This window comes from Nicotiana sylvestris, chromosome 7, assembly GCF_000393655.2.
Source record: "Nicotiana sylvestris chromosome 7, ASM39365v2, whole genome shotgun sequence".
Lineage (NCBI taxonomy): Eukaryota > Viridiplantae > Streptophyta > Magnoliopsida > Solanales > Solanaceae > Nicotiana > Nicotiana sylvestris.
In genome coordinates this window covers 32,544,621-32,556,820 of record NC_091063.1, presented here as the reverse complement: position 1 = coordinate 32,556,820, position 12,200 = coordinate 32,544,621, and the positions used below count along the sequence as shown (strand labels likewise).

General features: G+C 43.0%; 4 protein-coding genes across 4 annotated transcripts; all 4 read left to right on the top strand.

The window, feature by feature from the left end:
* Window positions 1-2,156: 2,156 nt before the first annotated feature.
* LOC138872950 (uncharacterized) lies at window positions 2,157-3,773 on the top strand. The gene has a single exon (XM_070151372.1). It carries the CDS (start codon window positions 2,157-2,159, stop codon window positions 3,771-3,773), a length of 1,617 nt encoding a protein of 538 aa, XP_070007473.1.
* Window positions 3,774-3,867: 94 nt separating this feature from the next.
* Window positions 3,868-5,423, top strand: LOC138872948 (uncharacterized). The gene is made up of 2 exons (XM_070151371.1): window positions 3,868-4,561; window positions 4,705-5,423. The coding sequence occupies exons 1-2, from the start codon at window positions 3,868-3,870 to the stop codon at window positions 5,421-5,423; spliced, it is 1,413 nt and encodes a 470-aa protein (XP_070007472.1).
* Window positions 5,424-5,615: 192 nt separating this feature from the next.
* On the top strand, window positions 5,616-6,050 carry LOC138872947 (uncharacterized mitochondrial protein AtMg00860-like). The gene has a single exon (XM_070151370.1). The coding sequence runs from the start codon at window positions 5,616-5,618 to the stop codon at window positions 6,048-6,050; it is 435 nt and encodes a 144-aa protein (XP_070007471.1).
* Window positions 6,051-6,223: 173 nt separating this feature from the next.
* On the top strand, window positions 6,224-7,707 carry LOC138872946 (uncharacterized). Its single transcript, XM_070151369.1, has 3 exons — window positions 6,224-6,421; window positions 6,749-7,326; window positions 7,440-7,707. The coding sequence occupies exons 1-3, from the start codon at window positions 6,224-6,226 to the stop codon at window positions 7,705-7,707; spliced, it is 1,044 nt and encodes a 347-aa protein (XP_070007470.1).
* Window positions 7,708-12,200: the final 4,493 nt, after the last annotated feature.

The window sequence follows — 12,200 nt, the reverse complement described above, 5'->3', positions numbered from 1 at the left end:
TTCCTTTAATTGCTTTCCCCTTTACTGCATTAGCATTATCTCAATTCCGTTTTCATTTTCGAGCATTTATTGTAATCTTTACTTTATTAACGTGAAAATACATGTAATTTGTTTCATTATTGTAATTGCATCTCTCAACATCATATCCCACTCGTGCCAAAACAAATCCTATAGCAACGCTTATAATGAGTGGTTGCGCCCTTCCGATATCATAACCCCTAAATGTGGCAAAGGCATATTTGCGGTAAAACCAGTCGATCAACGGTGTAGTCGACGGTTCCGTGCCATTCCCTCTTGAGTTGTCCTCTCAAAGGTACCTTGTCTAGCACTTCAAAGTAGAAACCTTACTCTATTAAATTGTTCATGCATCATGGTCAAACCTAGTCGAGTCAGTTAAGTTGTCTGCATAATGACTCATTAAGATAGTCTTGTCCAAAGTCCATCGGGTTTCCCTGAAACCCAAACAAACACCTACATGTTCTGTGCATTTATTTGGAGAACTAAATGCTTTTTATGTTGATTATTGGTATTAAATAGCCGAGTCCGGTGGGGTGAGGTCTTAACCCTTTTTTGTTTTGCAGAAAATGAATGACAAAGTTCCTGACTTCGGTATGGTAAACATGCCTTCACTCTTGCAGACTTGGTGGAGAAACCTCCCATCGAGCAACCAAATTAACGAGTGGAAGGAGAGAGTCACCAAGGCTAGTAAGAAGATAGAATACCTGGAGTACAGCTTGCTGGAATTGGAAGGGAAAGTGAGGAAAAGAGTCATCGACTGTCAAAATGTTGAGAAAGGCAAAGGAGAACGTCTGGCGATAGCATTTTTACTGGAAAATTTGCACGAGCTGGAGGACTTGATCAGCGAGAACATTCAACCTGAAGGAGGTCCTTCTAGGGCCAAGTAGTTAGGAGTCTTTCTTTTCGCTCTTAATGTAATAAGGCCACTAGCCATTAGTAACATCTTTTATCATTCAGCTGTTTTTAGACTCGTCTTGTTTTTATCAATAAAATGAGGCATTTAGCATTATAAGTTCTCCAAATTTAATTTGTCGCTAGGCCTACCTCGGGCACAATGAGGCACCCAAATTAGGACGCGATTTATATTCTTGCACAATGTGTTTAAATATTGCAACATTTTCTTCTCATAACCCGCGCTAACTTTTTACCTTTTTGTTTTTTTCTTTTTATTTTTATTCCCCTCCCCAAAGGTTAGTTCATGCATTTTGGCACCATCAGCGTACTCAACAAGATCCAAGGGTCCTCCTCCTCCAAATCCTACCAGAAACAGGAACAAAGGCAAAATGGGAGATACAAGTGCTAGAAAGGAAATCGAGGAAACCTCTCAGAACGCTTCAATCACTAAGGAAACTGCTGCTCATCTTGAGCAAACTTTGCTGAGATTTCGAGAAGAATTGGAACAAGTTCGAAACCTGGCAAGTCTGTCAATCACTCTTGTCACTGCTGATGCCAACAACCAGAACCATACTACACCACCAGCACAACCCACTCATGCCCAAGCCTGCAACACCTGCAACAACACTCCACTGCACGTTCCTGAAACACAAAATACCACAAAAGGCCATAACACTCCAATCTTTGTGGACACCATGCCACATTACAGTTAGCTAATCGCCAGTGCAATTGAGACAGATAACAAGAGCTCCCTTATTCAGAATTTGGCCGCTGAGATCAAGAAGTTGACTAGCCGGGTCCAAGATTTCGAAGGTAACAAAAGTGTTGAAGGGTTAAATTATGAAGATCTCTGTGTTCAGCCAGATGTTGAGCTCCCGGAAGGGTACAAACCTCCCAAGTTCAAACTATTCGACGGTACAGGTGATCCCAGGGTCCACCTCAGAATGTATTGTGATAAGCTGGTAGGAGTCGGAAGGGACGAGAAGATTCGCATGAAGCTGTTCATGAGGAGTTTGAAGGGTGATGCTTTATCATGGTATATTAGCCAGGATGCAAAGAAATGGACTAGTTGGGTGAACATGGCGTCTGACTTTATGGATCGGTTTAGGTTCAATACTGAGAACGCACCAGATGTGTTCTATATCCAGAATCTCAAGAAGAAGCCCACAGAGACCTTTCGCGAGTATGCTACTCGTTGGAGGTCAGAAGCTGCTAAGGTCAGACCGGCCTTGGAGGAATAACAAATGAATAGGTTCTTCGTCCGTGCTCAGGATCCGCAGTACTACAAGAGGCGGATGCTAATAGAGGGCCAAAAGTTCTCCGACATCATCAAGTTGGGAGAAAGAATCGAAAAAGGCATCAAAAATGGTACGGTCACTAACCTCGAGGCATTGCAAGCTACCAACAAGGCTTTACAGTCTGGTGGCTCATCAAAGAAAAAGGATGTGAATTTTGTGATGGTTGCGCAAAGGAACAACTCCCCTATGAAGTACCAAACCTATCCCTCAGCTCCACTCACATATCAACCTACCCTAAATTACCAAGCACCATCACCCACCAACCAAATTCCATCACCTTCTCCACCACTATGTATGAACCCGCTTCACACAGATATTCCCAACCCGCACCTATATACCAAGCATATAACTCCCAACCTTCTCACTACCCATCACCTCCTACTCGTCAAAACTTCCCTCGACTTAGACCAAACTTCGACCGCCAAACCTCCCAGACAATATACCGCCATAGCCGAGCCAATTGACCAATTATATCAGAAACTCAAGACAGTTGGTTATGTTACCCCTATCCCAGCCGTAACTCCAGAAAATCCTTTCCGGTGGATCAACCCAAACAAGACTTGCGCATACCATTCCGGGATGAAGGGCCATACCATCGACGAGTGTTGCTCGTTGAAAGACAAGATTCAAAACCTGATTGACAACAAGATCATTATAGCAAAGGAGCCCGCTCCTAATGTCCGCAACAACCCTCTGCCTGACCACGAGGGTAGAGGCATCCACATGATCGAGATCGAAGATGATTGGGACCCCAAGGGGTCAATCGGGTTGATAGTTGAAGGAGACGAGCCTAAGAAGCCAATAGTTACTCTCAATCCCGTTGTTGTCCAGATTCAACCCTCTGAGGGCGATGTGGTAAATGTGTCCGTACCAATCGAGTTTGAAGAACCACCTTCAAAGGCGCCAAAACCAATTGAGGTTGAGTTCGGAGTTCCAAGGGCGCCTACGCCATTTGAAGTTACTGTGTTACCTCCTAAGGCAACAATTCCAGTCTTCATGACAGATGTAACCCCGTTCAAGACAAATGCTATACCTTGGGATTACACCGCTGAGGCTAGAAGGAAGGGAAAGACATATATTGGGGAAGCGATTACCGCACAGGGCATGACCAGGACAGGCAGGGTATACACCCCGGAACACTTGGCTGAGTCCAGCAAGCAGGCCTCTGGGCAGGCTATTGAAACTGGACCCGATGACCTTTGGAGGAAGGTACAGGCCAAAGAGTACTCGGTCGTCGAGCAACTGAACAAAATGCCAGCACAGATTTCTATTCTGGCTCTTCTACAAAGCTCAGAGGCACATAAAAACGCCTTAATAAAAGTATTGAGTGAAGCTTATGTTCCCAGCAACATAACAGGAGGCGAAATAGCAAACATGGTAGGGCAGGTACTGGAAAGCCATAAGATCACCTTCCATGAAGATGAATTACCGCCAGAAGGGCTTGGTCACAACAAAGCGTTGCACATCACTGCGCAATGCGAGGATCACTTTGTCACCAGGATTCTAGTCGACGGGGGATCCAGCCTCAATTTGTCCGTTGGTAACTCTCAGGACATTGGGTAAGGGATTGCACGAGATCAAAGACGGGGCTATCAGTGTCAAAGCTTTTGATGGATCTCAGAGGTCCACCATTGGAGAAATTAGCTTATGCCTGCAGATGGGACCCACCTGGTTTGATGTCGAGTTCCAAGTCATTGACGTACCAACGTCCTACAATTTGTTGCTAGGACGACCTTGGATCCACGCCGCTGGGGCTGTGGCATCAACTTTGCATCAGGCTGTAAAATTTGAATGGAATCATCAGGAAGTAATCATTCATGGTGACGGTAGCAACCCTATATATAGTCGCCAGGCCATCCCGATGATCGGAGGTAGAAGGAAAATCAGTGGAGAAACATACCATCACATCGAGCGAGTCAACGCCATAGACAAAGACAAGTGGTGGGATAACAAAATTGAGAGCATCCTAAATTGGAGGGGGTATGAACCCGAAAAAGGACTTGGCAAAAACCTGCAGGGTATCACCAAACCTATCAAGCTGAAGAAGCACAGTACCACTTTTGGCCTAGGGTATGAGTACACTTGGAAGGAGTTCAACCACTGGTCACCCCCATGGCGCAGACCATACCATCTGCTGGAGCACCCTATACCTCAGTTGGAGCAGATTTTTCAGCCAGCCGATGCTTTGTACGGATCAGAGGAAGATGAGGCACTAGCAGTAATAAAGAACCTGTTTCTGGAAGATGATATGGATTGTTGTGTTATCTTTGAAGAGGAAGTGGAGGAAGGCCCTTCCATTCAAGCTATGAACCAAGGAGAGCACCTCGCCAATTGGTCAATCAGGACCACCAGTGCCCGGAGAGCCTCGGGGTAGCAAGGCTAAACGACGCATATGCATCACACTTTACTTTAGTTTATTTTACTTCTCCGCACTATCTTTACTTTTGAAAAGAGCTCCGATGTTTTAAATGATTATGAAAAAGCATTTTATAAGTTTATCTTTGCGTTTCGCTCACATTTATTTTCTATACCATTTACTTTATTTTACACAACATTACTATTACATATCTTGATGATGAACCAACGACTGTGACTTGCAACGAGACAGTGCGACAAACGGATATAAACTCAGAAGAGGATGAGATACCCGAAGAGGTTGTTAGGGAGGTCAAGAATTTCAAGAACAGGCCCAAGTCTAACTTAAACGAAACTGAGGTCATCAATTTAGGGAACGCAAAAAATGTCAAGGAAACACGTATCAGCGTACACTTGTCACCACCAGAAAAGGAAGAATACACAGAGTTTTTGAAAGAATATGAGGATATATTCGCTTGGTCGTATGATGATATGACTGGTCTCAGCACATCCATCGTGGCTCACAGGCTGCCAACAGATCCAGCATGCCTACCGGTCAAACAGAAACTCAGAAAGTTCAAGCCAGACATGAGTTTGAAAATCAAAGAAGAGGTCACCAAGCAAGTCAAAGCCAGGGTTCTCAGAGTAGTGGAGTATCCAACATGGTTAGCCAACGTTGTGCCGGTACCGAAGAAGGATGGGAAGGTTAGAGTCTGTATCGACTACCGGGATCTCAACCGGGCCAGTCCTAAGGATGATTTCCCTTTACCAAATATACACATACTGATTGATAATTGCGCCAAACATGAGCTCCAGTCATTCGTCGATTGCTGGATACCACCAAATATGGATGGATGAAGAAGATGCAGAAAAAACGGCATTCATCACGCCATGGGGAATGTACTGTTACAGAATGATGTTGTTCGGTTTAAAGAATGCTGGTGCTACCTACATGAGATCCAAGACCACAATCTTTCATTATATGATACATAAAGAGATCGAGGTGTATGTGGACGACATCATCATTAAATCCAGGAAAGTTACGATCACATGGGAGATTTGAGAAAATTCTTCAACAGACTGAGGAGATACAACTTAAAACTGAAACCCGCCAAGTGTGCGTTTGGGGTCCCAGCCGGAAAGTTATTGGGTTTCGTTGTGAGTCGTCGGGGAATAGAATTTGACCCGTCAAAGGTCAAAGCCATTCAAGAGTTGCCACCGCCAAAGAACAAGAAAGATGTAATGAGTTTTCTGGGAAGGCTCAACTATATCAGCCGATTCATAGCTCAGTCCACTGTCATTTGTGAACCCATCTTCAAGATGCTAAAGAAGGATGTCGCCACTAAATGGACTGATGATTCTCAAAAGACCTTCGACAGAATCAAGGAATACTTGTCGACACCGCCAGTCTTGGTTCCACCCGAGCCATGGAGTCCCCTATTGCTTTATCTTGCAGTGTTAGATGGGGCATTGGTTGTGTTTTAGGACAACATGACGAGACGGGAAGAAAGGAGCAGGCCATCTATTACCTCAGCAAGAAGTTTACCCCGTACGAGGCTCGGTATTCCTTATTAGAGCGCACTTGTTGCGCCCTAACCTGGGTGGCTCAGAAATTGAGACATTATTTCTGTACTTACACCACTTATCTCATATCCAGGATGGATCCATTGAAGTATATCTTTCAGAAGCCCATGCCTACCGATAAGCTCGCCAAGTGGCAGATACTGTTAAGTGAATTTGACATCGTTTATGTTACCCAGAAGGCAGTCAAAGGACAAGCCTTGGCAGATCACCTCGCCAAGAATCCTGTAGGAGGAGAATACAAACGTCTAAAGACGTATTTTCCTGATGAGGAGGTAGCCTTCATAGGAGAAGACATTGTATAACCCTATGACGGCTGGAGGATGTTTTTCGATGGAGCCGCAAATTTCAAAGGAGTTGGCATAGGAGCAGTCCTGGTATCAGAAATCGGTCAGCATTACCCGGTATCCGCCAAGTTCAGGTTCCCGTGCACCAACAACATGGCCGAATATGAAGCCTGCATTCTAGGGATTAAACTGGCCATTGATATGAACGTTCAGGAGTTACTAGTAATCGGAGACTCGGACCTACTCATACATCAGGTTTGAGAAGAATGGGCAACCAAGAATCCCAAGATACTCCCTTATCTGCATCACATACAGGAATTGAGAAAGAGGTTCAGGAAGAAAGAATTCCAGCATACTCCCAGGGTACAAAATGAGTTCACCGATGCACTGGCCACTTTGTCATCTATGATTCAGCATCCAGATACAAACTTTATTGACCCCATCCAGGTCAAGATTCACGACCAACCAGCTTACTGTGCTCATGTCGAAGAAGAAGCCGATGGGAAACCTTGGTTCCACGATATCAGAAAATACCTGACAACAGGAGAGTACCCAGAGCTTGCCAATGCCACTCAGAAACGGACACTTCGGAGATTATCCAACAACTTCTTTCACAGCGGGGGAATCCTATATAGGAGGACTCCCGATATGGGATTATTAAGATGTGTCGAGGCAAGAGGAGCAACCAAACTATTGGAGGAAGTGCATGTTGGGACCTGTGGACCGCATATGAATGGTTTCGTCTTGGCAAAGAAGATACTTCGAGCAGGATATTTTTGGATGACTATGGAAGTAGACTGCATCCAGCACGTCCGGAGATGCCACCGTTGTCAAATACATGCAGATATGATAAAGGTACCTCCAAACGAGCTTACTGCAACAAGCTCACCATGGTCGTTCGCCGCTTGGGGAATGGATGTCATTGGACCAATTGAACCAGCCGCGTCAAATGGGCACAGGTTCATCCTAGTGGCAATTGATTACTTTACTAAATGGGTTGAAGTAGCATCATACAAGGCAGTCACCAAGAAAGTAGTAGCAGATTTCGTCCGAGATCGTATGGTTTGTCGGTTCGGGGTTCCGGAATCATCACCGACAACTGTTCTAATCTGAACAGCGACCTGATGAAGGCAATGTGCGAAACATTCAAGATTAAACACAAGAACTCTACGGCTTACAGACCTCAAATGAATGGAGTTGTAGAAGCAGCCAATAAGAACATCAAGAAGATACTAAGGAAGATGATCGAAAAGCACAAACAGTGGCAGAATTAGATGATGCAGAATGGGTCAAGAGTCGCTACGAGCAGTTATCCCTCATAGGTGGAAAAAGAAGGAACGTTGTTTGTCACGGTCAACTATATCAGAACAGAATGTTCAGAGCCTTCAACAAGAGAGTCAAGACAAGGAAGATTACACCAGGACAGCTGGTGTTGAAGAAGATATTTCCATATCAAGATGAAGCCAAAGGAAAATTCTCTCCTAATTGGCAGGGTCCGTATATGGTGCATCGGGTTCTAACCGGAGGAGCCCTTATTCTCGTAGAAATGGATGGAGAAGTCTGGCCGAAGCCTATCAACGCAGATGTAGTGAAGCGATACTACATTTGATCGTATGCTTTTCTTTCATGATGTATTTTGAACTACGCCTGACCTGATTCTTTTTTAAGAGGGGATACGTAGGCAGCCCTATGGGTTCGGTCACACTTTAATAAAAATCCCATTTTTCCCCCGCTATTGGAACTGGGGCAGAATTTTGATGAGGACCCTCAAAATTCTGAAGTCAGTCGTCAGTTTTCTCATTAGCACCAACCCACTAAACTGGGGCAGAATTTTGAGGAGGGCCCTAGAAATTCTAGGATTGTTCCGCGTTCAATCATTCAGCACAATCGTCAGCAGTGCCAGCACAGTAAACTGGGGTAGAATTTTGAGGAGGACCCTCAAAATTCCGGAGCAAGCGAGGTTGCCGTGTCTTGAACCACGTTGTAGTTGATGGGTCATCCAAAATAAAATCATTTATATATATATATAATATATATATATATATATATATATATGTACTTGCATTATGTTTACTACGTCATGCATAAGCATCATTCGCATCACCATCGTTTAGCAAGGCTACCCCCGTGATACACGACGCCAAAAGCTGGTGGATACGAACTAACCTCCCCCCTATAAAACTCACAATTTTTCTTTGGATGCAGGAATTCAGGCAACGAATCAAAGTATATTTGCTCTTCAGAATCAAAAACCCTCCAGAGGGTCACTATCCGCACTCGACACTCCCCAGTAGTCTTAATTGTGCAAACCGCCCACCAGAATTCAGGCTGCAAAAGAAAAACGCACCCACTCTTTAGAGTTGAAACTCTCAAGGCAATCACTTATTTCGCAAAAGTCTACTATCTACACCCAGCATTTCCCGGCAGTCATGATAGCGTAATCATCTATCAGCTAAGAGAACTTACTATTGTTCGTTTCTTTACATTTCTGCATTGCATAAGGCTACTTGCTGCCTTTCGAGACTAAGCTCTGTCTCCATCTGCATTTCTGCATAAGGCTATTCTCTACCTTTCGAGGTTAAGCTCCACCTCCATATTGCATAAGGCTATCTATCTGCCTTCCGAGACTAAGCTCTATCTCCATTTGCATTTTTGCATAAGGCTACTCTCTGTCTTTCGAGGTTAAGCTCTATTTCCATATTGCATAAGGCTATCTATCTCCCTTCCGAGACTAAGCTCTATCTCCATTTGCATTTCTGCATAAGGCTACTCTCTGCCTTCCGAGGTTAAGCTCTACCTCCATATTGCATAAGGCTAGCTATCTGCCTTCCGAGACTAAGCTCTGTCTCCATCCGCATTTTGCATAAGGCTACTCTTTGCCTTCCGAGGTTAAGCTCTACCTCCATATTGCATAAGGCTATCTATCTGCCTTTCGAGACTAAGCTCTGTCTCCATTCTGCATGGTTGAAATATCGCCACTTTATTTAAATTCTCGCTTCGGCTGAAATATCGCCTCCTTCTTTTTAAATTCTCGCCTTGGCCGAAAAATCGCCACCTTTGCATTCATTTGGCTGAAAGATTGCCACCTTCTCATGGGCTGAAAAATCGCCAACTTATTCAAAGGCGTCATAGTTCAGAGGCACCATCTGCATAGCCCGAGAACATCATTTCACGGCCTGCGAATCTTTGTTTTATGCTCTTCATGGCCCAGGACATCATAGTCTGAGGACGTCATCCTAATCGTCCAAAAGACAGCATTCATGGTCCAACGGCATCACGTGTAAATTACGCAAGTATATATGCACATCACGCATTTGCAGGTATTCCGGCCGGCTCACGGCCGTCTCAGCAGGAGCGATCCCGCTCCAGTTCTCCGCATCCTGTCCGATTCCAAGAACCCTCTCAGACTTAACCATCGTGTCCGTCTTTTCGAATCTCCGTAGACACATTCCGTTAATAGTTCCTGAATTACATATGGCCTGATTCCTGTTAAACCAGGGATATGTAGGCAGCTCAGAAATCAGAAGACAGTCAAAATTCTCTTACAATCGTCGTTTCCGGTCAAAATTGGTCATCTTGTCTTTACCCGACAACTCTTTCATCCTCCTTGGGTAAAGAGGGGCAGCTGTTAATACCCAATTTTTTCCTATGCATTTTTTATACTCAAAATACTTTCAAAATAGTATGTATATGCATATATAAGCGCCCAAAGGCTTTGGTATTTTTCCCAAATTTTTAAAGATTTTTAATACCGATTTATGGCCTATTTTGCACTTTAAAATCCAATAATTATTCCCAAAACTTGTCATTTTGGTGAAAAACTTGTTTTATTCGACAATTTACATCAAAATATAATTTACATGATTTTTGCATAATTTTACAAGTCCATTTGGTATTTTTAAAATTAAATTGCATGAAATTGCAATTTTAGCCCACTTTCAGATTTAATAGCAATTTTAATCACAAAATCAGTCCCAATATTTTTTAATTAATGCCTACATGGATTTTGTTAACCCAGCACTTTTAATTTGATTTTTAAACATCTTTTACTATTTTTTATAAATTCAAAAGGGAAAATGGCTATTTAAATTTCAGCCCCATTTGCTTTCAATTATAGCCTCAATTCTAATCCCAATCAAGCCTCAAATTAAAAAACCCAATTTCGAATTTTACACGACCCAGACCCAATCAAACGAACCCACCCGGATCTCATCTTAAATCAGGGTCGTTGATTGTTTTAATCAACAGCCCCCGTCGGCCCTTTCCTTTTTTAACCCAATCGACCCCTAACCCTAATCATTTACACAAATGAGCCGCCTTTGTATCCCCTCGTCTCTCAAAACGCTCTCAACCACCCTCTAAAACCTTAGCCCTCTCCGCTGATCTCCGACCTCGTTCCACCGGAAACCATGGCATCCCAGTCCCTGTGTAACCTATATCTACCCCCACTCACCCTTATCCTTCTTTTTCATGAAGATTCAAGGTCTGACCTTGAAGATCCCGGCTCAGAAGCTCTCCGATTCAAGTTCTATGGCCATTTTCGGCTCATCTTCGGCGAATCCTAGCCCTATGAGTCCATCCCCGACTCAGGGCCAGCCCGTTCCAGGCCCTTCTCATTTTTCTAGGGTTTTCATTGAAACCCTAAGCCCTCGAGGTTTTCCTATTTCTCTCTAAGATCTACTTCAGATCTACGTTATTTTCTAAGATTTCAAAGTGTTTTCCACATTTTCTGCCGATTTTGTTTTCGAACTGTTCATCTTCTCAAAACTTAGGGTTTCTGTGATTTTTACTTGTTCGATTGCGATTTCTTACATTATCTGGCTTCGCTGTAAATCCTAAATGTTTTCACTATGATTTCTAGGTATTTTCTGTACTATATTTTCTTCTACGGTTTTCGAGTAAATTCTTTACTGTCTCTTCTTTCATTATGCTTCCATGAATGTTTGTGTTCTTCGGACTTTCTGAGTTTATTCTTTGCCTGATTCTATATGCTTTCGTCTGCAAGGAAGAAACCTTAGATTTTTTTGGGGGGTTTTCAGACTACTTGTGTGCGAGTATTTTGTTTCTTGTTTACTTTCAAAACCCTAATTTCTAAACTCGTCTCATGTTTCTGATTCTTGCTAAAGCTTTGCAAGACCTTTTTATTTCTCGTATGTCTATGTTCTTCTATTTCGATCACATGACTACACTGTTTGTTTAATCTTAGCCCTGCATGTTTAAGCTTATGCATCTTTTATAGTCAAACATTTTTCTTTCAAAATAACCCTAACTTTTAGGGATTGATTTTCTATGAACTTATTTGATTCTCTCCTCAACTGACTTGGACCTATTTTCTGACTAAATTCAGTATTAAGTTCGAATCCGTAATTCCTTGATTTACTACGTGTTGATTGATTTATTCCTTGCCTTATTTTTTCAAAACTCTCCTATGCATCTACCCTTTATTTTATAGTGTGTTCTTGATTTCCTTTCCATAAATAGAACTATGCCCTTTTATTATTCTAGTCCGACTCCTTAATTAAAGGAAGCCCCTTCTTCTGATCGATTCTGATTTGATACTGAATTATTTTTTACCTTACTTACTACCTATTTTCAAACTATAAATACATCACTCCTTTTCTTCAAAAAAAAAAAAGAACAATCAGAGTTCAAAACACACACACACTCAAAGCTTTCTCTCTTTTTCTGCTATTTGTGTTACTGTTCTGCCTAGCTGGTTGAAAGCCAAGGCTAGACTTTGGGAATCTCTTGCTGTCCTGCTTGTGTT

Coding starts and splice junctions, on each gene's coding strand:
- LOC138872950 (XM_070151372.1), top strand. CDS start 2,157: ATGAATAGGTTCTTCGTCCGTGCTCAGGATCCGCAGTACTACAAGAGG.
- LOC138872948 (XM_070151371.1), top strand. CDS start 3,868: ATGGGACCCACCTGGTTTGATGTCGAGTTCCAAGTCATTGACGTACCA. Junction 4,562..4,704: donor TTGGTCAATCAGGACCACCA/GTGCCCGGAGAG, acceptor GCATTTTATAAG/TTTATCTTTGCGTTTCGCTC.
- LOC138872947 (XM_070151370.1), top strand. CDS start 5,616: ATGGGAGATTTGAGAAAATTCTTCAACAGACTGAGGAGATACAACTTA.
- LOC138872946 (XM_070151369.1), top strand. CDS start 6,224: ATGGATCCATTGAAGTATATCTTTCAGAAGCCCATGCCTACCGATAAG. Junction 6,422..6,748: donor CGTATTTTCCTGATGAGGAG/GTAGCCTTCATA, acceptor CATCACATACAG/GAATTGAGAAAGAGGTTCAG. Junction 7,327..7,439: donor ACTGCAACAAGCTCACCATG/GTCGTTCGCCGC, acceptor GGGTTGAAGTAG/CATCATACAAGGCAGTCACC.